The sequence below is a fragment of the Lagenorhynchus albirostris genome, chromosome 3 (genome assembly GCF_949774975.1).
Source record: "Lagenorhynchus albirostris chromosome 3, mLagAlb1.1, whole genome shotgun sequence".
NCBI classification, from domain to species: Eukaryota; Metazoa; Chordata; class Mammalia; order Artiodactyla; family Delphinidae; genus Lagenorhynchus; species Lagenorhynchus albirostris.
Genome location: NC_083097.1, coordinates 163317012 through 163342548, shown reverse-complemented (window position 1 = coordinate 163342548; position 25537 = coordinate 163317012). Strand labels below are relative to the sequence as shown.

At 56.6% G+C, this 25537-nt stretch overlaps 3 protein-coding genes across 6 annotated transcripts; 1 reads left to right on the top strand and 2 right to left on the bottom strand.

The window, feature by feature from the left end:
* The first annotated feature begins 1057 nt into the window (after positions 1-1057).
* Positions 1058-7800, top strand: CNN1 (calponin 1). The gene is made up of 7 exons (XM_060145054.1): positions 1058-1219; positions 3243-3364; positions 5740-5806; positions 5916-6053; positions 6247-6357; positions 6841-6987; positions 7068-7800. Exons 1-7 carry the CDS (start codon positions 1157-1159, stop codon positions 7311-7313), a joined length of 894 nt encoding a protein of 297 aa, XP_060001037.1. The 5' UTR covers positions 1058-1156; the 3' UTR covers positions 7314-7800.
* Positions 4425-14876, bottom strand: ELOF1 (elongation factor 1). Of its 3 annotated transcripts, XR_009539775.1 has the most exons (11): positions 14738-14876; positions 12139-12272; positions 11888-11958; positions 11521-11626; positions 10152-10561; positions 9138-9444; positions 8721-8837; positions 8177-8224; positions 6612-6725; positions 5520-5611; positions 4425-4957 (listed from the first exon to the last, which is right to left on the bottom strand). XR_009539775.1 is itself a non-coding variant. In XM_060145055.1 (4 exons), the coding sequence occupies exons 2-4, from the start codon at positions 12252-12254 to the stop codon at positions 11562-11564; spliced, it is 252 nt and encodes an 83-aa protein (XP_060001038.1). In that variant the 5' UTR covers positions 12255-12272; positions 14738-14876; the 3' UTR covers positions 10963-11561. The 3 variants fall into 3 exon arrangements, 1 of the variants encoding a protein (XP_060001038.1); XR_009539774.1 differs by lacking the exons at positions 4425-4957; positions 5520-5611; positions 6612-6725; ... (1 more) ...; positions 8721-8837; positions 9138-9444 and having other exon boundaries at positions 9837-10561; positions 11115-11626; XM_060145055.1 differs by lacking the exons at positions 4425-4957; positions 5520-5611; positions 6612-6725; ... (2 more) ...; positions 9138-9444; positions 10152-10561 and having other exon boundaries at positions 10963-11626.
* A 6317-nt stretch (positions 14877-21193) lies between these two features.
* On the bottom strand, positions 21194-23684 carry ACP5 (acid phosphatase 5, tartrate resistant). 2 transcript variants are annotated; one of them, XM_060146671.1, is made up of 5 exons: positions 23530-23684; positions 23012-23308; positions 22674-22801; positions 22196-22541; positions 21194-21803 (listed from the first exon to the last, which is right to left on the bottom strand). In XM_060146671.1, the coding sequence occupies exons 2-5, from the start codon at positions 23306-23308 to the stop codon at positions 21525-21527; spliced, it is 1050 nt and encodes a 349-aa protein (XP_060002654.1). In that variant the 5' UTR covers positions 23530-23684; the 3' UTR covers positions 21194-21524. The 2 variants fall into 2 exon arrangements, with proteins under 2 accessions (XP_060002654.1, XP_060002655.1); XM_060146672.1 differs by having other exon boundaries at positions 23012-23139; positions 23530-23617.
* Positions 23685-25537: the final 1853 nt, after the last annotated feature.

Sequence of the window (25537 nt, the reverse complement as noted above, 5' to 3'; positions counted from 1 at the left end):
TGGCCAGCAAATTGCATGTCCTTGATGTATCATTAGTGTGTGATATGGTTGCTGACATGGTATCCAAGTGTCACTAACATGGCCTAAACATACATGGCATGACGTGGGCATGTCATCCACCCCTATGGTACAGGGGTGAGATCTGGACAGGCAGGGCTGCTTGCAGGTGTTCCCTCCAGGCCAGCCTGGCTGGGACAGGAATATATGGGGATGTCCATGGCCTGGAACCCACTAACACAGCCACTCCGCGGTTCAGGCAACCCACAGGTGGATGGGGAGGGTGAGATCCAGGATCTCTGCTCCCCCAGGTCCTTATGAGGGGATGGAGGGGACAGAAGTGGGGTGCCAGATTCTCAGCAGAAATACTGCTATTCCCTGTCCTTCCCTGTGCCAGGCACTGCCCTGGGCATATTGGAGGCATTATTTTTTGGCTGCGCCACTCGGCTTGTGGAATCTTAGTTCCCTGACCAGGGACCAAACCCGTGCCTCCTGCAGTGGAAGCACAGAGTCTTAACCATTGGACCACCAGGGAGGTCCCAGGCATTATTTCTTCTGATCCTCACAACACCCTCATGAGCAGGCACTATCATTCGTCTATTTTACAGGTGAGGCAACAGAGGCTCAGAGAGGGGAAGGGGCTGGCCTACACTTATAGACTATTGGTGTCTGGACTTAAAACCAAGGTGGTGCTCCATAAACTACCAGAGGTGGTAGTCCTGCCTCAAGACAGGAGAGAAATGAAGAAAGATGACCTCAGAGATGTGGGGAGATGGCCTCAGAGACAGACACAAAGAGACTAGGAGACCCAGCCAGAGGCCTAATGAACAGTGGGGAGTGGGGAAAGGTTGGTGGTCTCTGTCTGGCCAAGCTGCCAGCTGCCCCAAAAATGAATAACCCAGGCCGCCCCCCTAGGTGGAAACAATGACACAATCAGCTCCCAATACCAAGGCCCTGACATCACGAAGGGGGGCTGGCCAAGGTGGGGGGCGCCCCGCCCCTTGGCAGGCCTCTATGGCCAATGGGACGGGCCTTGGAAGAGGCCCGGGCCGCCTCCCGAGCTTCAAAAACATGTGAGGAGGGAAGAGGGTGCAGACGGATCTTCAGCTGCTGCCGCCTTCTTCAGCGCTGCTGCCGCCGCTGTCCACCATCAGCCGGCATGTCCTCTGCTCACTTCAACCGAGGCCCCGCCTACGGGCTGTCAGCTGAGGTCAAGAACAAGGTAGGGCTGGAGGGCCTCCCCGCGACCTGGCCCACTTGCCCTGCCAGGCCAGAGGCCCCACACTTGGGGTTCCCTGGACCCCCTTCCTGCCTATCCCATATGACTTGGAACCTGAGAGAGAAAAAGGACGAGTATATGGGGAAGGGGCTGCCTTCCTCCCTGGCCTGAGCATCCCAGAGCCCTCAGCTCCTGTTGGGGTGTGAAATGGGGGGGGGGCATGCAGGCAGTCACAGGTAAACTGAGGCGGTTGGCCCATTGTGAAACCCCACTTGATTAGAGTCCCCCGTTAACCCTTTTTGTTTCTGGGGGTCTGGGGAAGGACTTGATTTTGCCCACACCCCCTAGCCCGACAAAGAATTTGCGGAGTGCTCCAGAGCTGGGGTTCCTAGGGGGTGAGGCCCCAAGGTGTTGGAGATTGTGAAGGAAACGGAGACAGCTGGGGATAGGCAGAGAGTGGGCATTCGGGACAAAGCAGGGGTCTCCTAATTCTGGGGGTGGGAGGACATGGGGACATCGCCTTCATGCTATGGATGGGTAAACTGAGGTTCAGAAAGAAGAGACAAGTAGCTGAGGTCCTATATAAGAGAGATTCAGAACTGGGCCCCTGAACTTGCGGCCCGCGTCCCCCATGGGATCAGCTTCTCCAGGGCAGCGAGCTTGAAGTCCCCAACCCACCGGAACAATCCCTTGAGCACTGCCCAGGGAGGAGTCCCAGCCCCATTTGACAGAGGGCAACACTGAGGCTCAGGGTGGCTTTTCCCAGGGTTCCACAGGCAGGAAATGGGGAGCTGGAATTGGGAACCTGGGTCGGGGGAATCCTCGGGGCTGGAGGAGGGGGCGGGTAGGGGACGGGTGCTCGGGCAGGAGACAGATCCCAGCGTCGCCCCCCCTCCCCCCAGCGCCGGCCCAGGAGCCGAGCGGAGCCGCCGCGCCATATAAGGCGGCCTCGGGAGCCCGGCCCGCGGGGCCGCGCTATATAAGGGCCGGTTTGCTTTATAAAGCCGGGCTGATGGGGAGGAGGGCGGCAAGGCCGGGGCCAGGTGAGGGGGCCTTCCCCTCCTCTTTCCCCTCCCCCAGAAGAAGGGGCGACCGGGTCTCCCAGGGGCCCGGAGCCTGTCTGGGCTGGGGTAGAGAGTTCTGGGGAAACGGAGCGGGGGCAAAGCGGGAGAGGAGAGGTGGGGGAGAGACGCAGAGATACTGGAAGCCTGAGACTTGAGAGGGACGGATGGGGGAGGGCGAGCCTGGAGCAAGATAAGACTGAGACAGGGATGGAGAGGTGGAGAGACCGCTGAGCCCCATCCTCGCCCGAGGCAGGGAACCTGGAGTCGGAGAGATGGAGAGAGACCTATGAAAGCAGAGATGGACGATCTATGAGGCCCACCCCCAGCCGGACACGAAGAGATGGGGACAGGATGACAGTGCCTAGGAAAGACAGACAGAGCCGGGAGAGAGACTGAGGACATCGTGCCATGGGGAGAGAGACAGAGAAATACAGACATGCACGGGGCCAGGAGTAAGGCAAAGACAGGCCCTCGCCCCGAGCCAGAGAGGGGGCCCCAGGGATGAGGACCTAGAGAGACACTGAGACAGAGATATAAGACAGAGCTGTCCCCTGCAAGGCGGCATCCGGGGGACACCTCCTTAGGGCTCCTCCTCCCCTGCCTGAAGCTCCCAGGAGGGGGGCAGGGCCAGGGGAAGTTAAACCCCAAGTTTGGTCTGCAGGGGGAACCAAGAGGCCAGGCGCCGCCCCCCAGCTCTGAGTATCTCGTTCTCCACCCCTTAATCCACATTCGGTGGTGCCAAACCTCAGAATGCCTGGAATGGCCCCTGGGCAGGTGCCGCCTCAACACTGGCCCTCAGCACATCCCCCCCCACCCCCCTCAACTGGACGTTGGGACAGAATTGCCTTAGTTGGGAAGGGACGAGGGAAGAGAACAGACCTAGGGAAGCTTGGATTGGGCCTGGGAGCCAACCCTGCTCCCCACTGCGTCCTCACCACCTTCTCTGTGTCCCCCACCGCCAGCTGGCCCAGAAGTACGACCACCAGCGGGAACAGGAGCTGCGAGAGTGGATCGAGGGGGTGACAGGGCGCCGCATTGGCAACAACTTCATGGACGGCCTCAAAGACGGCATCATTCTTTGCGAGTGAGTGCGGCACTCATGGCTCAGACTCTGCCTTGGGCTGCCCCCAACCCCTCATCTCTACTACCTGAGCCCCTCAAATGACCAAGAGCTCAGAGCTGGATTGGGCACGTTATATCTGATACCTTTGTTGTGAGGTATCAGATATAAAGATAACCACTGTGCCCATTTAACAGGAAAGAAAACTGAGCCCAGTTTTGGGGACGTAAAACACGTCGCCCAAAGTCCCACGCTGTTCCAACAGAAATGACTTCCGAATCTAGAGTCTGAACCGCCAACGCATACGGGGCAGCCACATGTATGGTCTCTAGAGTCCCAAGAAAGGGAGGTCACAGCGAAAAGGCACTGGGCCACATCAGCTGTCCACTGCTGGCTTGGTGACCTGAGTGATGTGCCACAGTAATTTAAGCGGGCCCTGATTTTCTCCCCCTCTCAGAACCTAATCACTGAGGGAGAGGAAAACCCTCAACAGCTCCCAAGCCCCGATTCCAGATTCCACCTCCTAGATTTCACTGCAACCCTATTTCTGGGTGGGGCCCTGAGCCCAGCTGGGGTCCTGTCTTTTTCTCTGAGTCTGACCCAGGGCAGGGTGACCCTAAGAGCCAGAGCTTGTGCTAGGGAAGCTTCCCAAAGGCACAGCGTTACCAAGCCCTAGCTGCTGGAAAGAGAGGGGCTGGGGGATGATGTTCTACCATATCCAAGGAATCGGGGGATGGTCTGGTGTCCCAGGCCTTAAAGAGTGCAGGGCCACCCACCCATTTCTGGAGGAGGTGCATTTATGGGGCACCTGCTGTGTGCCAGCCAGGTCTAGGCGCTGGGGATAGTGAACAAAACAGACTTGACTTGGGGCGCTTACAGAGCTTTAGTCCTGGTGGGGGTGATTGAACAAATAATTGATGAAATAATCACATACTTGCCTGTGGTGGGAAATGCCATGAGGAAGAGTCAAGCTGGGAAGGATGGGGGGCGGGGGGCATGGGGTGAAGGGTTGCTGCTTTGTACAGAATGGTCTGGGAGGTCTTTCTGAAGAGGTAATGTTGAAGCAGAATCTTGGATGAAGTGAGGGAAGTTGCCGGCAGGACATCTTAGGGAAGAGTGGGCCAGGCAGCGGGAACAGCCAGTGCAAAGGCCCTGGGGTGGGAGCGTGCCTCAGTGATCAGGGAAAGTGGAGGGAGTTAGCTGGGGGCCAGATGGTACAGGGCCTCTTCATCCTTCATACTATGGAGTTAGGCTTTTATTCTCAAGGCAATAGGAAACCATGGGAGTGCTCTGAACTGGGGAGTAACTGGAAGTTTTTTTTTTTAATTGAAGTATAGTTGATTTACAGCTGTGTTAACTTCTGCTGTACAGCAAAGTTATACAAGGTCCTACTGTATAGCACAGAGAACTATATTTAATATCCTATGATAAACCATACGGAATTGCTTTAAGAAGGCCATTTTAGCCATGGGATGACAAGCATCTGGAGGGGATGAGGTGGAAGCTGGGAGCCCAAGGGGAGGTCAAGGCAAGAGCCCAGGAAAGAGACACTGGTGGCTCAGAGCAGGGCGGAGGTGGGCTTCTGGAAGTCTTCAGGAGGCAGAGTAAAAGGAATTGCTGAGGGATGGAATGTGGGGGTGAGAGAGAGGGAGAGGAGAGTCAAGGGCGGCGGAGGGCTTTGTCTGAGACCTGGAGGGCTGGGTTTACTGAGCCGGGGAGGATGGAGGGAGTTCTGTGGGGGAAAGTCGGTGTCAGGAGTCCAGGTAGGGTGAATTTGATTTGAGACACCCATGTGGGGTGCTGGAATGGAGAGTAAGAGGTGGGCTGCAGGAAGATGTTGGGGAGTTGTTGGCATGTGAATGGCATTTAAAGTCAAGAGAGGACTTCCCTGGCTGTCCAGTGGTTCAGACTCTGCGCTTCCACTGCAGGGGGCACGGGTTCGATCCCTGGTCGGGGAACTAAGATCCCACATGTCGCACAGCGTGGCCAAAAAAAAAATAGAATGCCAAGAGACTGGATGAGATCAAGGGGGTGAGTGTAGCCAGAGAAAAGGCCCCAGTTCTGAGCTGCGGGCTCTCCGAGGTGTAGCGGTTTGCAAGAGGAGATTGAAACATGGTCACGAGCGAGGCAGGTGCACCCAGGTGACTCCCCTACACCCTCCATCGGGAGACTTTCTGACCTGAACGAGTCTAGCTCCCCGGGGTTGGTTTCCCATCTGGGTCCTGCCTGTGTGTGTGGACGGTCTGTGGTGGGGCTGCAGCTGGGGGCTGACTGCAGTGGGAAACAGAAAAAAGGAAAGCTCCCACTGACCGTCATCCTGACCCCTTGTCCCGCTGGGCTGGGCTTGGGTGGGGGCAGTAGGGGTCCCCTTCCTCAGTGCCCTCCCCTGCGCCTTGCAGGTTCATCAACAAGCTCCAGCCAGGCTCTGTGAAGAAGGTCAATGAGTCCACCCAGAATTGGCACCAGGTGAGCCCAGACTCTCTTAACTCTTTCGACCCCTGGCCCATAGCCCCTCAGAGCTCCACCCAGACCCCCACTCCCCTCCCACCCCTGACCGCCACCGGCTCCCCTCCAGCTGGAGAACATCGGCAACTTCATCAAGGCCATCACCAAGTACGGGGTGAGGCCCCATGACATCTTCGAGGCCAACGACCTGTTCGAGAACACCAACCACACCCAAGTGCAGTCCACCCTCCTGGCCCTGGCCAGCATGGTGAGTGTGGCTGAAGGGTGGGCATGGGGCCGGGAGGCTGCGGGCGCTCGGGGCTGGGATGCGGGTGGGGCCGCTTGTGCCCTCTGAGCCCCGCGTGGGTGGGAGGGGGAAAGCAGGTGCTGCTTAGGGTCTCCGAGGGGACAGTGTGGCCCAGGGCTTCCTTGTCAGTCCCTGCCTCCCTCACCCTCCCCAGGCCAAGACGAAAGGGAACAAGGTGAACGTGGGAGTGAAATATGCAGAGAAGCAGGAACGGAAATTTGAGCCAGGGAAGCTAAGAGAAGGGCGGAACATCATCGGGCTGCAGGTACCGCCCCTTCTACATCCGGGTCTCACTGCTGAGCTGAGCAGAGGGTCAGGGAGTGGAGGAGGCTGGGAGGGCGCCCTGGTCCCTGCAGGCTTTGGCAGGGGGGTGGCAGGATATTTGGCCTTTACTAGACTATACGCTTGGCATTTTTCCATACCCTAACTCACTCCTCCGACAGCTCTAGGGGGTGGGTACTGTTACCAGCATACCCTTTATACAGACGGGAAAACTGAGGCCTGGAGAAGATAGCTTACTTGCCAGGATTGCCCATGTGATGAGTGGCCGGGCTGGAACTTGAACCCTGGAAGTCAGGCCACCTATCAGTCATGTGACCCACCTTCTCTGGGCCTCAGTTTCCAGTCTGTAGCCTGAGCGTGGAAACAGTGCCTCCTTAGAGGACCATGTAAGTGTCTGCTGACATGAGTTACATCTTGTGGCCCACCGTGAGATTTGTAAGGGGTGATTCTCCTTCTGGCTCCCTAGATGGGCACCAACAAGTTTGCCAGCCAGCAGGGCATGACAGCCTACGGCACCCGGCGCCACCTCTACGACCCCAAGCTGGGCACAGACCAGCCCCTGGATCAGGCCACCATCAGCCTGCAGATGGGCACCAACAAGGGAGCCAGCCAGGTGTGTGGGGGGCCATGGGGCGGGCTGGTGGGGCTGTGCCCCTCGCCGTCCCCTCGGCCTGACTGCACTGCCCTCCGCAGGCCGGCATGACTGCTCCCGGGACCAAGCGGCAGATCTTCGAGCCAGGGCTGGGCATGGAGCACTGCGACACGCTCAATGTCAGCCTGCAGATGGGCAGCAACAAGGGGGCCTCGCAGCGGGGCATGACAGTGTATGGGCTGCCCCGCCAGGTCTACGACCCCAAGTACTGCCTGACGCCCGAGTACCCGGAGCTGGGCGAGCCTGCCCACGACCACCACCCGCACAACTATTACAACTCCGCCTAGGGCCCTGGGCCTCCCGCCTTCCCCCGGGGAGGCCGGTGCTGCTCTTGGCAGGGCCCAGCCTGGCCCGCCGACCCCCTCCCCCTGCATGGCTCCTCCAGCCCCCTGGCACCTGCCTACAGGGTTAGCGTTTGGGGGGAGCAGACTGGGGGGGGCCTGGGGGGGGAAAGGGGGCTCCTCCCTGGGTCCAGCATAGAGCCGGGTGTTCCCAACAGCACCCAAAGGACGCACTGAGCAAAGCTACCCCGCTGTCCCCCACTCCCCACAGGTGGGTCCCCCAGGACAAGAAGCCCCCCCAAGCGAAGCCCCCAGAGCCCAGGCTCGCCCCCCTCCCCCATTCCCACAGTGGGAGCAAACTGCATGCCCAGACCCCCAGCGGACACACGCGGTTTGGTTTGCAGCTGGCGTTAAGGGATGTGACAGAGGTGTTTGTAACGCGAGCACTTTCTTTTTCTACTTCACTGGAGCACAATAAATGGCTGTAAAGTCATCTGAGGACTCAGGGCTGCTGTCACAGAGGCTGGGTGGCTCTAGCACACGCATAAGTGGCCTCGCTCAGATATACCCCATCTCCCACACACACATCTGCACACGCACCCTAAGATACACACACGGAGCTCACAGAGCTCGCTGGACCCAAGATGGGCTCCCCCCCCGACTCACACACAAAATCCACATGCACGCACACTTCGTGTGTATGGTGTACACACGCTCCGTACAGCCTTACTGCACATACCCTTTCACGCACAGATACACATGCAGTACACACTCCTACGTCAAGGCACATAAAAACATAAACCCTCACACAGGTACACAACACACACACACACACACACACACACACACACACACACACACACACGTACCTTCCCTGGGGGCCTGTGGGTTGCGTTGAGGCCAAGCGCCGGAACGGGCTAGATGGGATGTAAATCACAGTTCTGCAGCTTGCCAGCTAGGTGACCTTGGGCAAGTCACTTCCCTTCCCTAGGCCTGTTTTCGCATTAGGAAAATGAGGACATGGAACCTTGTGGGGTCACAGGGAGCTTAAATGAAATGACGCCTCCAGACAGGGGATGACATTTGGTACTGACCATGAGAATGGACAACCAGCCAGGTCCTGGAGGCCCCTGTGGGCAGGGAGAACCCTTTAGCCCTGAAGTAGACTGTGGGAAGGTGGGAGGGGACAGGGCAGTGGGGAAAGATGTGCCCACTTTGGATGGGCACAGTGGAGGCACTTTGGCAATAGCCCTTTACCAACTGGCACTGAGCAGTTAGGTGGCCGACTGCAGGGTGCAGCTGGCCCAGGCGCCTGGCCTGCCAGCCCAGGATCCCGGAAGTCTGGACAAGGTCCCAACCTCCCCACATTTCAGAGGGGACCCTGCTCTCCCGGTGATGTGGGCCCCAGCTAACCTGCCCAGAAGCTATCAAATGCCAGGGTTCCAACGAGAGGATGCGGCCATGCTGGGGGCACAGCGGTCTTCTCCCCTTCCCTCCCCAGGGCAGGGGGCGAGGCTGGAATGTGGGGACCTGCAGAGACAGACATCAGAAGACCCGCTCGCACAGACGCACACGGCCCCTGGGGCCTCGTAAACTGGATTCCAGGCGCTCTTGGCCTGGCTACCCTAAGTCCTGCTACCCAAAGTCCTGCTACCATGGGGCCAGCTCGGGGAAGCTATGCTGAGGATCCCTGCCTGGCCTAGGGCCCTGCCTTCTTGGGAAAACAGCACCATATTAGCACTTGGTCTGTAAGACTGGGGTGGGCGGGCCCTGGTTGGCAGGAGCCCCCTTTCCCTGGACCCCAGAGGGCATCCCCCACCCCCCTGGCACCTGTCCACCACTCTGCCTGTGTCCGCTGGGTCCTGCCTCGGCCAGGGAACCCCACCTGGGGCCTTGGAGGGGGAGGTGGGAGCACCAAGGAGGGGTATGTCAGGGTAGAGAGGGCCCTGGGGGACACATGCCGGACCCAGTGGCTGGGCCTGGTGGCCAGGGCTTCTGGCCTGGTCAGCATCTTCTCGGCCGTTCACATCCCCCGCTGCCCTGGTGGGTCCGAGTCTGTTGGAACTGTGCCAGGAATCATGACAGGTGCCTCCATCCTCAGCGTGGCCCTGGGAGGAAGGTTCCATCATCCTTCCCACTGTACCAACGAGGAAGCCAAAGCACAAGTCACTTGCTGCCCAGGCTCACGAGGCCAGGTGGAGGAGATGGACCTGCCCCACACTGCCGAAGCGTCAGGCCCTCCGCACCACGAGACCATCTGGGGTCTCACCATCAGCCTTGTTAAGGTGTGTTTTTTCCAATACCACCAAGCAATTAACTCAGTTCTGACCCTCTCTACCTGGAGAAAGCCTCACATCCCACGGGATAAGCGTTCTGTCCAAGACTGCCCCTCCCCCACTTAAGCTGCCAATCACAAGTGCATGTTGTTTACCTGTGCTTTTGAGCAATGAGCTGGAGATCGGGGCCCCCCCCACCCCCTCCTCAGATTTGGTTAATTTACTAGAGTGGCTCACAGAACTCGGAGAAACATTTTACTTATTACATCACTGGTTTATTATAAAAGGATATAACTCGGGAGGAGCCAGATGGAAGAAAGGCCTAGGGCAAGGTATGAGGAAGGAGGGTGGAGCTTCCATGCCCTCTCCAAGTGTCCCAGCACCTCCCTGTGTTCACCAAGGGCGGAAGCTCACCAAATCTTGTCCTCATATCGTGCTTCATCTGTAGGTCCCTTCCCCTTCCCGAAGGTTGGTGGGTGTCGCTGACTGAGTTCCTCCTCTGCGTCCTGCCCCTTCCTGAGACTATCTAGGGCCCCCACTCTAAGTCACTTCATTAGCATAATCTCACCTGTGATCAAAAGGGGCTCTTTATGGATGACAAAAAGTACTCCAGTTGCTCAGGAAATTCCAAGGGTTTTAGAAGCTTCCTGCCAGGAGCCAGGGACAAAGCCCAGGCATTTCTTCTTACACCCTACACGTGCATCTGGCTCCACCTCCGGCTCCTCGCGACCCTAGGACAAGGGTCCCTTACTCTTCTCCAGTGCTCCCCACTGCCCCCCACCCCCCAGGAAGCCAGGAGCTGTTCCCTTAGCCTGGACCCTGGACTCAGGAAGAAGTAAGATGCTGGGCTGTGAAGCCAGGCCTCCTGGATTCAAGGCCCGGCAGCCGTGCAGTCTTCTGGCTGTGGGACCTTTGGCCGGTGACCTCCTGTCTCGGGCCTGTTTCCTCATCTGTGAGCATCTTCCTTCCTCAGGGCGGCTGTCGCGACATGGGGGCAAGGCAGGCAAACCTGACATTGGCCTCTGGCCCAGTGTGGCCCCTGAGCCTTAGCTCCTTCAGGCTGTCCCCCAGGAAGCCTTCTCTGACCCCCCCCAATCCCCACCCTGGGCTCTGCTGGCCCCGGTTTCTGCTGTGACTGTAAACATCAGACATAAACCTGTAAACGCCTGGCCAGGTGTCTGTGGGTTCATCCCTGTCCCCTGAGCCCAGCACTGCCCTGGTTTCACCTTGAATGCTTGTAGAGTGGATAAAACGTTGTACGGTTTGAAGGGCTGACCCCTTCCAATGGCCCGCCAGGCCACCTCTGAATGCCTCAGTCTCCCCCGTTCCCTCGTTGAGCCCCTGGGTCTGACCCAGAGCCCAGGAAACCAGAGAGCTGGGAGTTTCGCGTTGGCTGCTTTATTTAAGGGCTGGTGATCGACAGCTATCCCCAACCCAGCCCCTCCCTCCTCTACAAAAGTGGCCAACCGTGAAAACAGGCCGCCCTGCCAGGGGGCCTGTGGGGCTGTGGCTTGAGTCCCAGGCCACACACCTTGGAAGGCAGGGAAGGAGGATGAGCAGTTGGTCCAGTTCAAATGGACAAGTGCTGGTGAGGTGGGGTAAGACGCTGGAGAGTCCCGAGGCAGCCTCTGCTGGGCTTGCCCTCACCTACGATGTCAGGACACAGGTCCCTGGAGGAGCCAGGGCCCCAAAGCCAGGTGGCCAGGTGCCAGAGGAGGGAGTAAGTCAAAGGCTTTCGGAGCCAAGGGAGGCAGTTCAGGCCCCTGGGGCCCAGCAACCCTTCAACTCTACCCCATGCCCACGAGGACACCCCCACAGTCACACCTGCAGCCACACCCACTCACACCCATGCCCACACTCACTCCACACACACACACACAGGGCTGCAGAGGCCCTGGACCCACACCCTGGACCCTGGAATGTCTCTGGATTGGTACCCAGCGGGTGAGGCTGCCAAGGGAGTGGGTCCTCTGCGTTGCTACTGATTGGCCGCCTCGCAGGCATCTATCCAATCACTGTACACGTCCACTGGTTCCGACAGATCTGAGCCGCTGAGGTCAAGGGCAACTGGTAGCACTGGACCCCTTTCCTATACATACTTCTGTTGTTCACGCTACTGTTAGCCAGACCCCCGCCCTGAAGCCTGTCACCCCATGTAAGTCAGCACGTGGCACTGGTTCCTCTCGGTGGCCACACCACCAGGGCACGCAGCAGGGCTGGGTGCCCTTGAGCAGCCCACTCTGGGCAGAGCAGCCCTGACGCCCCGCCCCCATCCCCTGGGGAAAGCCGGGTTCCCAAGGATACAAGTGATGGGCGTCTGGAATTCTTCCAGGCACACGGTACAAGAGATGACTCCGGTGTTGCGGGCCCGGTCCCTGGAACGGGAGGAGATGCGGGGACTTAGTGAACGAAAGGGCCTGTGTCTGTGGGTGACGATCCCCCTAACCAGGAGGGCTGGGGACAGAATGGAAGACAGTGGGGGTGGGGGGAAGCCACCCCCCGACCGAGGAAGGAGAGGGCCGGCCCCGTGAGGCAGGATCCTGGGCCCCGCTCACATTTTCACGTCACAAGACTTCTCGTGGTTGCAGAAGGGGCAGGTGAACTGGGTCTCTAGGGTGCCTGTCATCTTCTTCTTGGGGGGTGGCTTCCGTTTTGACTTTCTGCGCCCCATGTCTGCAGGAGGGCAAACCTGTGGGAGGATGGGGGCAGAAGTCAGCGACTCGTGGGACCCACGCGTCCCTCTGGCTCGACGCTGTAGGAAGCGGTCATCCCCACCCCCCCCCCCGCCTCCCCGATTCTGGCATTGTTCTTCCGTGACAGCGGAGGTCAGCAGCCTGCCAGATAAAGACCAGAGTTTCACTTATACTTAAGACCACTCTCTATGCAATATTCTTGTTCTTAACTAAGGGTGCTTCCAATTCACTGAGTAGACAGAAGCAGTCAGACCACATCCACAATCCACAAGTCCCCAGGACCACCCACTCGACCTTCTCTCCTTTGCTATGGAAGAACGTCCACGCGCCCCACGAAAACAATTTGCTACCTTGTGCCTTGGATCCCAACGTCACATTTTCTCTCTCTACTGGATCATTAACAAACACACTTGTTATGACCTCTTCCATCATTAAAAACCACCCCTTCGTTCTCTGTGAGCTTTTCTAGCAGAGCTGTCTGCGTTCCCTCCTACCCTCTCTCCACAGCCCCTTCCATGCTGTCCACCCCAAGGGGCAGCCCTCACTCCTCAGGGTACTGGACACACCGGTTCCTCCTCCCACCATTCTCACAGGGCTCTCCCACCCTCCTCAGTGGCAGCTTCTTGCAGTCTCTGCTGCTGCTGCAACCCCATCCTCACCCCGTCAATTCGCTAATGATGGTGAGTCCACAAGCTCAGTCTTTGGACCCCTCCCCTCTCCATCTCCATTCATTTCCATGGAGATCTCACCCAGCGTCAGGGCTTCAAATGCCTTCTCTACATCGATGTCTTCTCTGAACTGCAGGCTCCCCTGGCCACCTGCCTCAGCCACACTCCTACCCGGTGCTACCAAACGTTTAAACAGAATCTGTCTAAAACCGAGCTCCGAACACCTCAATGTGTTGTCCCACAGGCAGCAAGTCCATCTTTCCAAAAACCTTAGACTCATCCTCAATTCCTTTCGCCCTCTCTCACACCCCTTATCCCATCCTGACCCTACTGTTCTACCTTTAAAAGACATCCAGCATCTGACCACTTCTCACCACTCCCAGGGCCAGCTCCGTGGTCTGAGTCTTGAGTCCCAGTCATCTCTGGCCTGTATTATCACAACAGCATCCTCACTGGTCTCCCTGCATCTCTAACTCTGCCCAGCACCCTCCAAATGTGAATTCCTCGAAGGCAGGGATTTCTGTCTTTTCTTTGTATCCCCAGCGCCTAGAACAGCTCGTGGCACACAGCTGGCTCCCAACAGAGATTTACTGAATGAATGAATGACCAATGCCAAGCCTACAGTAAACCACAGCACTGTTGCAATCCAGGCAGGCAAGGTATCTGCTCTTGTGCAACTGATATTCTAGCGGAGGAAGACAGACCCTTCAGCTAACTAATAAGGGAGATAATTTCCAATATTGCTAAGTGCTATGAGGTTAATGAAACAGGGCTGAGTGAACGCTTCTGGGACAGGGCTACCTAAGGGTGTAGCTGGAAGAACCCTTGGGTAAGAGTCATTTAAGCTGAGGCCTGAATAAGAGAAGGCGACCATGCATGGTAGTCCAGGCAGAGGGAATAACAACTGCAAAGGCTCCAAGGCAGAAGAAGCTTTTCTTGAGAAAGAGAAGGACGACTGGTACAGCTGAAGCCCAGCGAGTAACGGGGAGATGGGTGTGAGATGCAACAGGAGAGCAGCGGCCAGACCCTACAAGACCCAGTAGGCTTTAGTAAGCCGGAGCCAGTTCTGCAGCCCAGGCTCTCACCTTCGGGGGTACAGGGGTAGTGTTCTGTTGAATTTTTCCCCCCAAAGCCTGGCCCTGGTTACCACCCGCACCAGAATCACCTGGGGGTGCTCAAAAAATGCAGATTTCTGAACCTAACCCCCAGATCTCCCGGCACTAGAATGTCAGTTTTTCGGGTTCGGGTGGGAGCATGATTTGCCCACTGCTGAATCCCCAGCACGCACAGTTCCTGGTATGCATTAAGAGCTCAATAACTGTTGAATATAAACAAGTCTCCTGAATCAGAAGCTACAGGTGGGCCCCAGAAACTCATTTTCCCTGGTGACTACAGCACCCGCCAACCACACTCCAGAAAAGGGAGTCTGGCCTGCACATAAAACTCCAGGGGCCTCGGACTGTACTTCTGTGGCGATCTAAGTCCAAAGCGCGCCAAGGTGGGGGCTGGAAAAGGGCTCAGCCACCGACCCTACCGGGACGCAAGAGGAGGCCGGTGGGCCGTCCTTCCAGGCTCACCGAGGCTTCGGCATCGCCTCCCGCCGGCCGCCGGTAGAAGCCAGGCCTCCGAACAGCGGGCTGGGACCCGCTGGGACCCGGGGGAGTCAAGTTCCCCGATGGGCCGCCCCCCAAGCCCTGGGCCCTGGGCCCCTCCTCCAGGACCCCGTCAGCGCCCCAGAGTCGCAGAGCGCCCTGTCCCACCCGGCCCCAAAGCCCGCCCGCGCGATCCCTCACCTGCACTCGCCAACGATCTTTGCGACAGCCTCGTTCACCCGGGAGACAGTGACTTCCAGCTCCCGGCGGAAGCGGAAATCCCTCCTCTCCCCTTCTGTCTCACCCACCCGAGGCCGGGACCTCCCAGCGAGTAAGCCCCGCCTCCTCCAGTGTCTGTGTGCGCACGCCCAGAGAGTAAGTCTTCTCTGTACTCTCATTCCGGGCCCGGAGGCGGGATTGCAGTGCGCGTGCGCGAGGGCTGGACTGCATTTCACAGTTGGTGCGCAAGTGGCCGCTACTTCTAGTGAGCTTCCGCGGTGGCAGTTCCCGCGTTTCAGGAGCGGTGGACCGGGCCATAGCAGCACTGGAAAGGCAGCCTCTCCCATGGCTGCAGCATCTTCACGTGCCTTCTCTCCCACTTCAAGCCCCAGCTCCTCGCAGCTCACCTGGGTCTCCCCGATGTCGGGCACATTCAGATATCTCAGTGCTAAGAAACGACAGATACCAGTATGGCTGAATCAGAGTTAACGGGGGAAGCTTGTAAGAAGCTCTTCTCAAACTTTAACAAGAACCTGTGGATCTTACTATAATTCAGGTTCTGGTTCATTAGGTCAGAAGTGGGGCCTGGAAGTCTGACTTTCTAACTAGGTCCCCAGTGCCATATGTGCTGTTGGTCTGCGGGACCACACTCTGAGTGCCGAAGTTATCATACATGAGTTTGGACAGGCAGGTAGGGGCTGGGGGAGGGGAAGACAAAGCTCCACAATTCCCACGATGTAGTGAAGAGGCTGGACAGAAATATAAAGGGTCAGTTGCTACACTGTTCAGCGCAGCAGAGAGGAGTGTGTGGATCTCAGAGCATGTGATGGTGGAGGGGGCTGCCAAACTAGTACGAGAGGTTAGAGAAGGCTTCCCTGGGAGGCCGATGCTCAGGATGGAATCCAAAGCCTGAGTGGAAGTCACACAGACAGAAGTAACACCTATAGAACTTAAGAGGGAGTGAAGGAGAGAGGAGTGTCAAGGGTGGAGACCCTGGGCGCTGCCTCTTACTCAGATGAGGCAGGCTCAACAGAGATAATTCGGAGGAGCGGTCAAGGGTTGTGTTTGGCTGTGATTAGTCTGAGACAAGCAAGAGGGGCTCTGGAAGGGGTCTTTGGAAGAGAAGCCAGGAGCTCAGCAGAAGGATCTGGATGTGATTTTGAGAGTCATCTGCATATGGAGGTTATTTAAAGTCTTGGGGCCAGAGGAGGTCACATGGTTTCAGGGGTAAGGGCAAAGTGTAGCAAAAGAAGAGGGCTAAGAAGGACACCAGGGCTCCCCAGCCTTAGAGGTTAGGAGGAGGAGCCAGCAAGAGACTGGGCAGAACAGTGAGGTAGGAGGAGGAAGACGTGGGTTGCCCTCTCCCCGAAGCCTCCAGAGGCAGGTATTTCAAGACGAGGAGAGTGATCAGCTGTGTCACATGTGGCTGTGAGTTTGAGTAAGATGAGGAAAGAGAATTGACTGTTGACTTTGGCAAGTGTTTGGTCCCTGGCAATCTTGATAAGAGCTCTTTCATTGGAGCGATTAGGAAAATAACTTGTCAAGAGATCTATCGATGTATTTCCAATAGACCTATCTCCAAGAAGTCCTCTAGAGGGCAGTGTTACTCTCAGAACTGCCAAGCTTAACCCTTGGCAGTGCCTCTCTGGAGGACCCCTTCTCCGTGCTTGTACGAACCTGGATACACACAGGATGGGATCATACCATACATGTTACGTTGCAACTTGCTATTTCCACTTAGTGGTCAATACACATACAGATAATTATTGTGTGGCTGCCGTAGTCATGATTGCCAGGTTCACAGGTTTTGTGTCTTTTCTTTCCTTTTTCCTTTCTTCTCTCTCTCTCCCTTTCCTTCCTTCCCTCCTTCCTTCCTTCCTTCCTTCCTTCCTTCCTTCCTTCCTTCCTTCCTTCCTTCTCTCTCCTCTCTTTCTTTCTCTGTCTCTCCTTCCCTCCCTCCCTTTCTTCCTCCCTCCCTTCCTTCACATCTTGATTGAGATATAATTGACAGACAATAAACGGCACGTTTTGACATATACATACACCTGTGAAGCCATCACCACAATCATGATAGTGACTGTTTCCATCCCCCCAAGAAGTTTCCTTATGTCTCTTTGTAGTCAATCCCTACCCCACCCTCAGCCCTTGACACCAACTAATCTGTTTTCAGTTCCTATAGCTTTGTGTTTTTGAGGAAGTCCCATAAACAGAATCATACAAAACGTAGCCTTTTGAATTTGGCTTCTTCTACTCAGCTCAGTACGTTTGCAACGTGTCCATTTTTTTTTTGGCCACACTGCTTGTGGGATCTTAGTTCCCCAACAGGGATTGAACCCATGTCCTCAGAAAGCGTGGAGTCCTAACCACTGGACCGCCAAGGAATTCCCTATGTCCATGTTGTGTTTATCAGTAGTTGTTCCTTTTTATCATTGAGTTGTATTCCGTTGTAGGGATGGACACAGTTTGTTTATCCTTTCACCTACTGATGGACATTTGGGTTGTTTCCTTTTTGGAACGATTATGAATAAAGCTACTATGTACTGTCTCATTCAGATCTTTGTGTAGATGTTCATTTTCTACTGTATTTTTTAAATTTAATTTTTATTTTATTTTGGAGGGTAGTTGATTTACTCTACTGTATTTTATTTCTACACTAAAACATGTGATTCCTCTGGAATTCATTTTTGTATACGGTCTGAAGTAGGGTTCAGGTCGTGTTTTGTTCTGGGCTAACCGACAAGGCAGATAACATCTTTCCTGGGAAGTTGTAATGTCACCTTAACTTACATCATGTTCTCATGTGTTCTTGAATTTGTTTCCGGATTCCCTCTGGACGTTTTCCCGGAGCCAGGGTCATGCTGTTTTGATGACAGTGCGTTTTGCTGTTTGGCAAGGCGGCTTTCTCACCTTGCTATTCATGAGTCTTGGCCTTGGAGGCTGTTGAGAGGGTGGATGTGGCCTGACTCTCCATTGACAACCTCCTGGCTGAGTGAGGGTGCCGGTGCCAGGCCCAGCACCTGGTGTGAGGAGGGGAGTGGGGAGATGATAATATCCGTGATGGTTGAATCAGATGCAGTTGCTCAGGAAAAGCGGGAAGAGATGAGACTCTGTGACTGGTCTCCAGGAATTCTGCCATCTTATTTCCTGTAATTTACAAGGCATCTTTTTTTTTTTAAACATCTTTATTGGAGTGTAATTGCTTTACAGTGTTGTGTTAGTTTCTGCAGTATAACAAAGTGAATCAGCTATATGCATACGTATATCCAAATATCCCCTCCCTCTTGTGACTCCCTCCCACCCTCCTTATCCCACCCCTCTAGGTGGTCGCAAAGCACCGAGCTGATCTCCCTGTGCTATGAAGCTGCTTCCCACTAGCTATCTATTTTACACTTGGTAGTGTATATATGTCAATGCTACTCTCTCACTTCGTCCCAGCTTACCCTTCCCCCTCCCCGTGTCCTCAAGTCCATTCTCTACGTTCTCTTTCTGACTTCACTCTGTATGACAGACTCTAGGTCCATCCACCTCACTACAATTAACTCAATTTCATTTCTTTTTGTGGCTGAGTAATATTCCATTGTATATATGTGCCACATCTTCTTTATCCACTCATCTGTCGATGGACACTTAGGTTGCTTCCTACAAGGATTCTTTCTACCTGTGGCCGTGTGCTGGCTGACATTGTCCCTTGAGCTGGAAGGAAGCCCTCAAGAGGGTATGTGTCTATCCTGCCTTATTCCTTTGGGTGCTCCTTGAGTTGGCACAGGACTTGGTCGTTGGTGCTTGGTAGACATGCTTGGCCATTGTGGAGGAGGGGGGCCAATCCCCCTCTCTGCCACTAGTTCCCTGTGTCAGCTTGGATGTGTCACTTCTCCTTTCCACCCTCTGGGCCCTGTGAACTGGGATGTTGGGCTAATTCCACACTCTGGGCCCTGCAAACAGGGACACTGGGCTGACTTCTGATTCAGACTCCTGCCGGCTTGGAGCCTCTGAGTCAGTGGGAAGAGGCAGGGCGGCCGTGAGCTGCCTTGACTGTCGTGGTTAAGATTGAGGGTCTGACGCTTCCTGGATATGACCTTGGGCACCTGACTTAATCTGTTGAGCTTCTGTCCTCTGAGGAGCCAGGATGACGCCGGCCCTTTCCTCCTGGGTCAGGATTAGAAGGGATGGCGGGTTAATTTGGCATAGAGCTTGGTGGGTGGTAATGTCAGCTGGAAAGAACTCAGGGCTGGCATTCTGGTAAGACAGCTTTGCTTAATTTTTTTTTTTTTGCGGTACGCGGGCCTCTCACTGTTGTGGCCTCTCCCGTTGTGGAGCGCAGGCTCCGGACGCACAGGCTCAGCGGCCATGGCTCACAGGCCCAGCCGCTCCGCGGCATGTGGGATCTTCCCGGCCCGGGGCACGAACCCGTGTCCTCTGCATCGGCAGGCGGACTCTCAACCACTGCGCCACCAGGGAAGCCCCAGCTTTGCTTAATTTTAATAGTAACACATGTTACCTTGTAACAAATTCAGCAATGTTGACTGCTACAAAGTAGTAAGCAGAAGGTGCCACTTCCATCAAGTCCCTTTCCCCAGAGAGGTGAGGCAAGGGATGCTCATGACACACGTTCAGGCTTTGCAGGTATTCTTTTTTTTTTTTAATATTTATTTATTTATTTATTTGGTTGCGCCAGGTCTCAGTTGCAGCAGGCAGGCTCCTTAGTTGTGGCTCACAGGCTCCTTTAGTTGTGGCATGCGAACTCTTGGTTGCGGCATGCATGTGGGATCTAGTTCCCTGACCAGGGATCGAACCTGGGCCTCCGGCATTGGGAGTGCAGAGTCTTAACCACAGCGCCACCAGGGAAGTCCCTGCAGGTATTCTTTTATTGACTATTTGGCAGTGACCAAAGGATGCTTGATTCAGGAGACAGCTGCACCCCCATTGCCCAGAACTCAGTAACCTCACTTATTTTACCCAGGGTGCTATTTCGTTCTATTTAGATGGGCTGGCAGCTGGACCCAAACAGTTGGGTCCCTGGCCCCGTAGCAGCTGAAGTGGCCGTTGAGGGCAGGCCAAGAGAGCAGTTCCTGGGACGGGCTGGCTCAGGCCGTTTGTGGTGGGTGTTAGTCAACTCAGAAGCCCAGAAGGGAACTGGGTTTCTCTGCAGCTTTCAGTTCAGGGTGAGCATTCTGCTTTCAGCATTCCTCGGCAGCAACAGGCCCCGAAATAGTTCTGCTTCTGGAAGTTTTCCTCCGTGCGTACTTGCACAGATGTGCAAAAGCATGGGTCCAGGTGTGTCCACTGCAGCTATGTTGGTAAGAGGGAGAGATTGGGAAAGATTGGTTTATCCTACAAGCATATCTGCATATGTAGGAAATGAATGTGGGGGTCATTTATGGCAGCATTGTTTGAGGATGGCAATCCAGGCGACCCTCAGTAGATGGCTGTTTAGATAGACAGCTGGGGACTGGCACACAGTGGGGCCTCTGTAGCTGCAGAAAGAAGCTCCCCCAGAGGGCTGATGGGCAGATCTCCAGGTACAACAGGCAGAAACAGCAAATTGAAGACGAGAACCTTTGGGGGTGCAGGAAATGCTTTTATCTTGATTGTGGTGGTGGGTTTGTGGGTGTATGCCTTTGTCAAAACTTACTGAACTGCAGACTTTCAAAAGGTGTCAATTAGACCACAATGAAGTTAGTTTGAAAAAGAAAACAAAACCAAAACCAAAAAAGCAAGGTGCAGATCAGTGGGAAAGGGGAGGAAAAAACCCGTTCAGGTTTGCTTTCATTTGCGCACTGAAATCCTGCAAGGAAGCCCAAGGCATTTACAAAAAGCTATTTCCTTTCTGGAAAGGTGGAGGGACAGATGGGAAGGGGGTGAGAGATATTTTACCTTTCTACAGTTTAGATTTTCGAACCATATGAATAGCACCGATTCCACAGTGAAATGAACAAAAATGAATGTTCTGATATGAACAGTCCACTTGTGGTTAAATAGACCACCCCCCCCACAACCCCAGAAGAAAAAAAAGAACCTCCCTGTCAGTCCAGTGGTTAAGACTCCGTGCTTCCACCGTGAGGGGCATGGGTTCGATCCCTGGGAACTAAGATCCCACCAAAAAAAAAAAAAAAAAAAAAAAAAAGGAAAAAAGAACTCCGTATACGTTGTGATGCTTTGTGTGAAAAAAGGAGGATGTTTTTATTATGGAAGGAAAGAACATGATGATGGCTGTCCCTAGGAAGGTGAGCATGGGGGAGGAAGGCTTGCTTCACGTTGGACCCTTCTTTGTGTTTGGTCTTTACTTAAAATCGCATCCATGTATGAGGCCAGTTGGTTATGGATGAGGCTTAGAGATGGAGATGCAGGCCAGCAAGTGGGGGAGCCCAGACCCTTTCAAACCCAGGTGATGCGTCTCGCCAGTGAGGTGAGGAAAGGGATGCTCATGATACACGTTCAGCCTCTGCAACTATTTTTTTTTATTGACTATTTGGCAGTGACAGAAGGATGCCTGATCCAGGGGAGGGCTTTCCCTCCCTGTCCCCCAATGCCCGGAACTCAGGCTGGGCGAGCCCGGCCAAGGGGCCTGGCACTCTGGCCGGAACACGTGTCCATGCTTCTTTCACGTATATGGGCATCCTTGTCACAAAGGCCACGTGGCACCACAGTTTCTCATCTGTCCTTCTCCTTCCTGCTCTGCCGTAGCACCACCGGCCCTTGAGAAAGCCTGCCCATGGGCAGGGGGTCCCAGCGGGACCCACTCACCCACCAGCTGGGAGGCGCCCCTAACTCAGGCCCCAGCGTGGAGCCCCCGTCGGTGCTGGTGCTCAGACTTGGCTTGCCTTGGCAACTTGGTCTTGAAGAGGGACTTGCCCGAGGCCTCGATGTAAGTGATGCTCATCTCTTTGGGGCTGATCTCAACGTAGGCGAAGCCACCCAGCGAGTTCTCGGCCCCGTAGTGGAAGCGCAGGTAGCCGTTGGGGACCTTGCGCAGGTGCTTCTTCGAGGGGTCCATGAAGTTCCCGGCCCCGCTCAGCACGAAGCCCACGCCGTTCTCATCCTGAAGGTACTGCGGACAGAGGAAGCAGGGTCAGTGGAGTCCCCAGCCCCTCGGTGAGGTTTACCACTGGCTTGGTGTCTACCTGTCTTGAGTCCGGGGTCAGGCCTGTGATGGACCACAGAGTCACCTTGAGCAAGGGACATACCCTACCCCTTCCTGTCCTGGGCCTCAGTTTTCCCACGTGTGAGAGTGTATTGCTCTGAGCAACGAATAGTCAACTGGGACCCGTGAGATGGCTTTTAGGGAACTTTGGGCTGTTTTCTGGTTAGCGAGCATAGAGTTTGAGAGAGAGTGACATTCCGGGGGCTTCCAAACAGAAGGAGGACCCCAATATTCCACGTGGCACAGTGGCTGGGCTGGGGACCCCTTACCAGGCTCTCGCCCACCCTCAGTTCCCTCACCTGCAGGTTGTGATCATGGCCGCACAGGTAGGCGGTGACCTTGTGTGTGGTCAACAGCGGCAGCAGCTGCTTGACCAGGCAGTGGGTGGGCCCGTGCTCGGCGATGGACCACACGGGGTAGTGGCCGGCCACCAGCACGTAGTCCTCCTTGGCCGCCGCCAGCTGCTTCTTGATCCAGGCCAGCTGCGTGCGGGCCATCGCCAGGTTGCGGGGCCTCTCGGGCTGCTGGCTGGCAAAGTCGTCCGAGTTGCCACACAGTGTCACCGTGTCCAGCATGAAGATGGCCACGGACACGTTGGACCGTGGGATCTTGAAGCGCAGGCGGTAGTAAGGGCTGGGGAAGTTCCTGTGGATGGGATGGAGGTGGTGGGCGCCCGTCTTGGGCAGAGAAGCCCCAGGCTCAGCTCTGGCTGATGGATCTCTTTGCCCACCTGAGCGAGGCTGGCGGAGGGATGGATAGAAGGAGGGGCAGGCTCACCAGCGCTTGGAGATCCTGGAGTAGGCTATCTGTGCCGAGACGTTCCCCAGATGGTCGTGGTTGCCAGCCAGCACGTACCAGGGCACGTTGCGGAGTGAGGAGGCAGAGAACACATCCTCAAAGGTTTCCTGCAGCAGACAGAGAAGGGAGCCCCGCCCCCCCGCAGGTTCAAGCAGCCATCGGATGCTCCCACCGAGTCAGGCGCTATGTACAAGGGAGACGCCGAGTGTGCTAGGCGTCTACAAGTGTCATCTTCCCTCTGCCCTCTCCAGAGTCAAAAGGTCGAGTGGCTTCTCCACGCATCCCCCCGCCTCCACACCTACTCCAGTGGCGCACACCTGGAACCTCTTGTCTTTGGCATCCTGCACGCCAGTGAAGTAGAAATTGTCCCCCAGGGACAGGATGAAGTCTGCGCCCAGGATCTGCACGGTCCTGGCAATCTCCTTGGCATTGGCCATTTCCCGGGCTGTGTAGAACGGGGCATTGGGGACCCCGCCCCAGTCACCCACGGCAACAAAGCGCAGGACAGGGGCGGGGGCGGTGCGGGTGTTGGTACTGATGCCGGCAGCCCAGGGGAGCACCAGGGGGAGCACCAGCGAGGCTTGCAGGACGAGCAGCACCGTCCACGTGTCCATCTGGGAGGGGAGAGACAAACGTCTGGGGCATGGGCAGCATGCGCCCCCCAGAGATCCCCACTTGCCCTGTTCTGAGAAAGGAGGAGACGGCTCCCTGCAGGGGTGGCCTGGCTCCCGACCTCCCGGGACTTGAGTGCAAGAGCTGGCTGGGAGGGTCAGGGGGCGGGCAGGGTCCAGCCAGCGGGGCGGGGAAGCAGGGGTATGCCGGGCCCAGTACTCACCCTGGGGGAGGCACAAGCCAGTCGGCTGGGGGCTCAGAGAGGCAGGTGAGCTCCAGAGCAGAACTGGCCGTCACTGAGCCTTTATTCCCTGGGGGCGGAAATGGATCATTAGAGGGGATGATGCAGTTTCTCCGCCAACTGTTCCAGAAGCCCTCCCCTCGGGTCATGTGAGCCTTGGAGTTAGTTCCCCGGCGGCCGGACACGGGATTCGAGGCGGGAGCGGGAGTGGGGGGTGGGGGTGGTCTGGCCTATGAGTGCAGCCGCGCCTGCCCCACAAGCTCTGCGTCTGCCCACAGGAGCGCGTTTGTGTCGTGGGCCTCGTGTGTGCTGTGTGCGCAGCTCTATCTGTGCGCCCCGGCCCTGCACCTCCCGTATGTGTGTCCGTGTCTTCCGCGGACGTGTTTGTCTGCCAGTGCCTGGGTGTGTCTGAGCTGTTTTCTGTGTGTAGCCAAGCGTGCCTGCCTCGGTCACATGTCTGCTGTGTGCCTGGGAGTCCCATGTCCCCGTGGCTGTGGACACTGCGCTGGCAGGGCCTGTGTGGCAAGCCTGTGACGCGCGCCTGCGTCCTCAAGTGGAACTGTGTGTGTGCGACGGGGAGCTGTGTGTCCTTGTCATGTGGCCGAGCCGAGTTGTGTGTCTCTGTGTTGTGTTTCTCAGCTGAGTTGTAGGTCCGGTGTGTGAGGTGTGTTTGACAACATCTGAGCCCGAGTCCCAGGGTCACCCCCCTCCCCCAAACAGCAGGGGCTCCCTTTTCCAGGAAGTCCTGCCCACACCTTCCTCTCTGCCCCACCCCCCATTCCTGCAGGAGGAACCCAGGCAGGAGGCAGCTGGTGACAAGCCGTGTGACCACAGACTTTCGACCCTCAGACCCCGAGGGCAGGGGGGCAGGCTATGGGGCAGCGGGGCCCCTGCACTTGAGGCCGCTCTGACCTGCCCCTCCCCTCCCTGCCTCCCTCCTCCCAGCCCTGACTGCCCCCTGCACACTCACGCTGGTTCCCTACAGCCTCTTGCGAGAGTGGATGGGGGCCCCTCATTCACAGCCCCGCAGCCCCTACAAACAGGAAGTGGGTCACGAGGGCAGGCGGAGACAGCTCCTCCGGGTGGAGACCTCCCGCCGCCGGGCGGTCTCACCTGGCAAAGGCTGGGCCAGGGGTCAAGGCCAGGCGCGGCCTTGCGAGCCGAGCTGCAGGAGTGCGGGGTGCTAGCCGTCGGGGCTGCCCCGGCTTTAAGGAGGCGGCAGTTAGCCCGCCCTGCCGGCGGGCAGCGGGCGGCCCAGGCGATCCCCGGCTGCAAACGCGGGCGCCTGGGCCTCCTGGCCAGGCCGGCGCGCCCGGGGATGCTGCTGGGCCCCTGCGCGCCACCACGCCTGCGGGGCGCACTTCTGTAACAGGAGGTAACGCTCCCTGGAGGGCGGCGCAGACCTGCCGATTGGGCTGCAGCTCGGCCGGGCAGGGTGGCTCGGGGACCCGATTTCCTCCCTCTGTCCCCACGCAGGCAGAGTCTCCACCTGCCTGCACACTTGGGGCGCCCACGGCCCCCACGATCGCAGCGCTGGGTGGGGCCTCAGCCCCGGGCTGCGCCACCTTCTAGTGAGGAAGTCTCATCTTCAACCTCAATTTCCTGGTCTTTAGGTGTGAGGGCAGAAGAGTCCAATCTTACTTAGAATCGCAAATAATTTATGTTGAAACACCCCTCCAGGAGCTGGGGCTGCAACCCTTCCCGCCTCCTTTTGAAGGTGGGTGGGAGGCAAAAGAGTCTCATCTGAAGAGTAAACATGGGAAAGCAAAAGACGGGAACTTTCTGGTGGAGACACCTGGCAGACACCGCCCTAACAGATGGTCCAGGTGGACAGCATAGTGATGTCTTATTGATATCACGTGGCCCTGACATAATGTCATGAGAAGGGCCCCTCACCTCCTGGGTTTCTCCTGTCACCTGTAACCACAGGCTTATGATGAGAAAAATACCAGATACACCCAAATCCAGGGATATTCTACAGAATACCTGC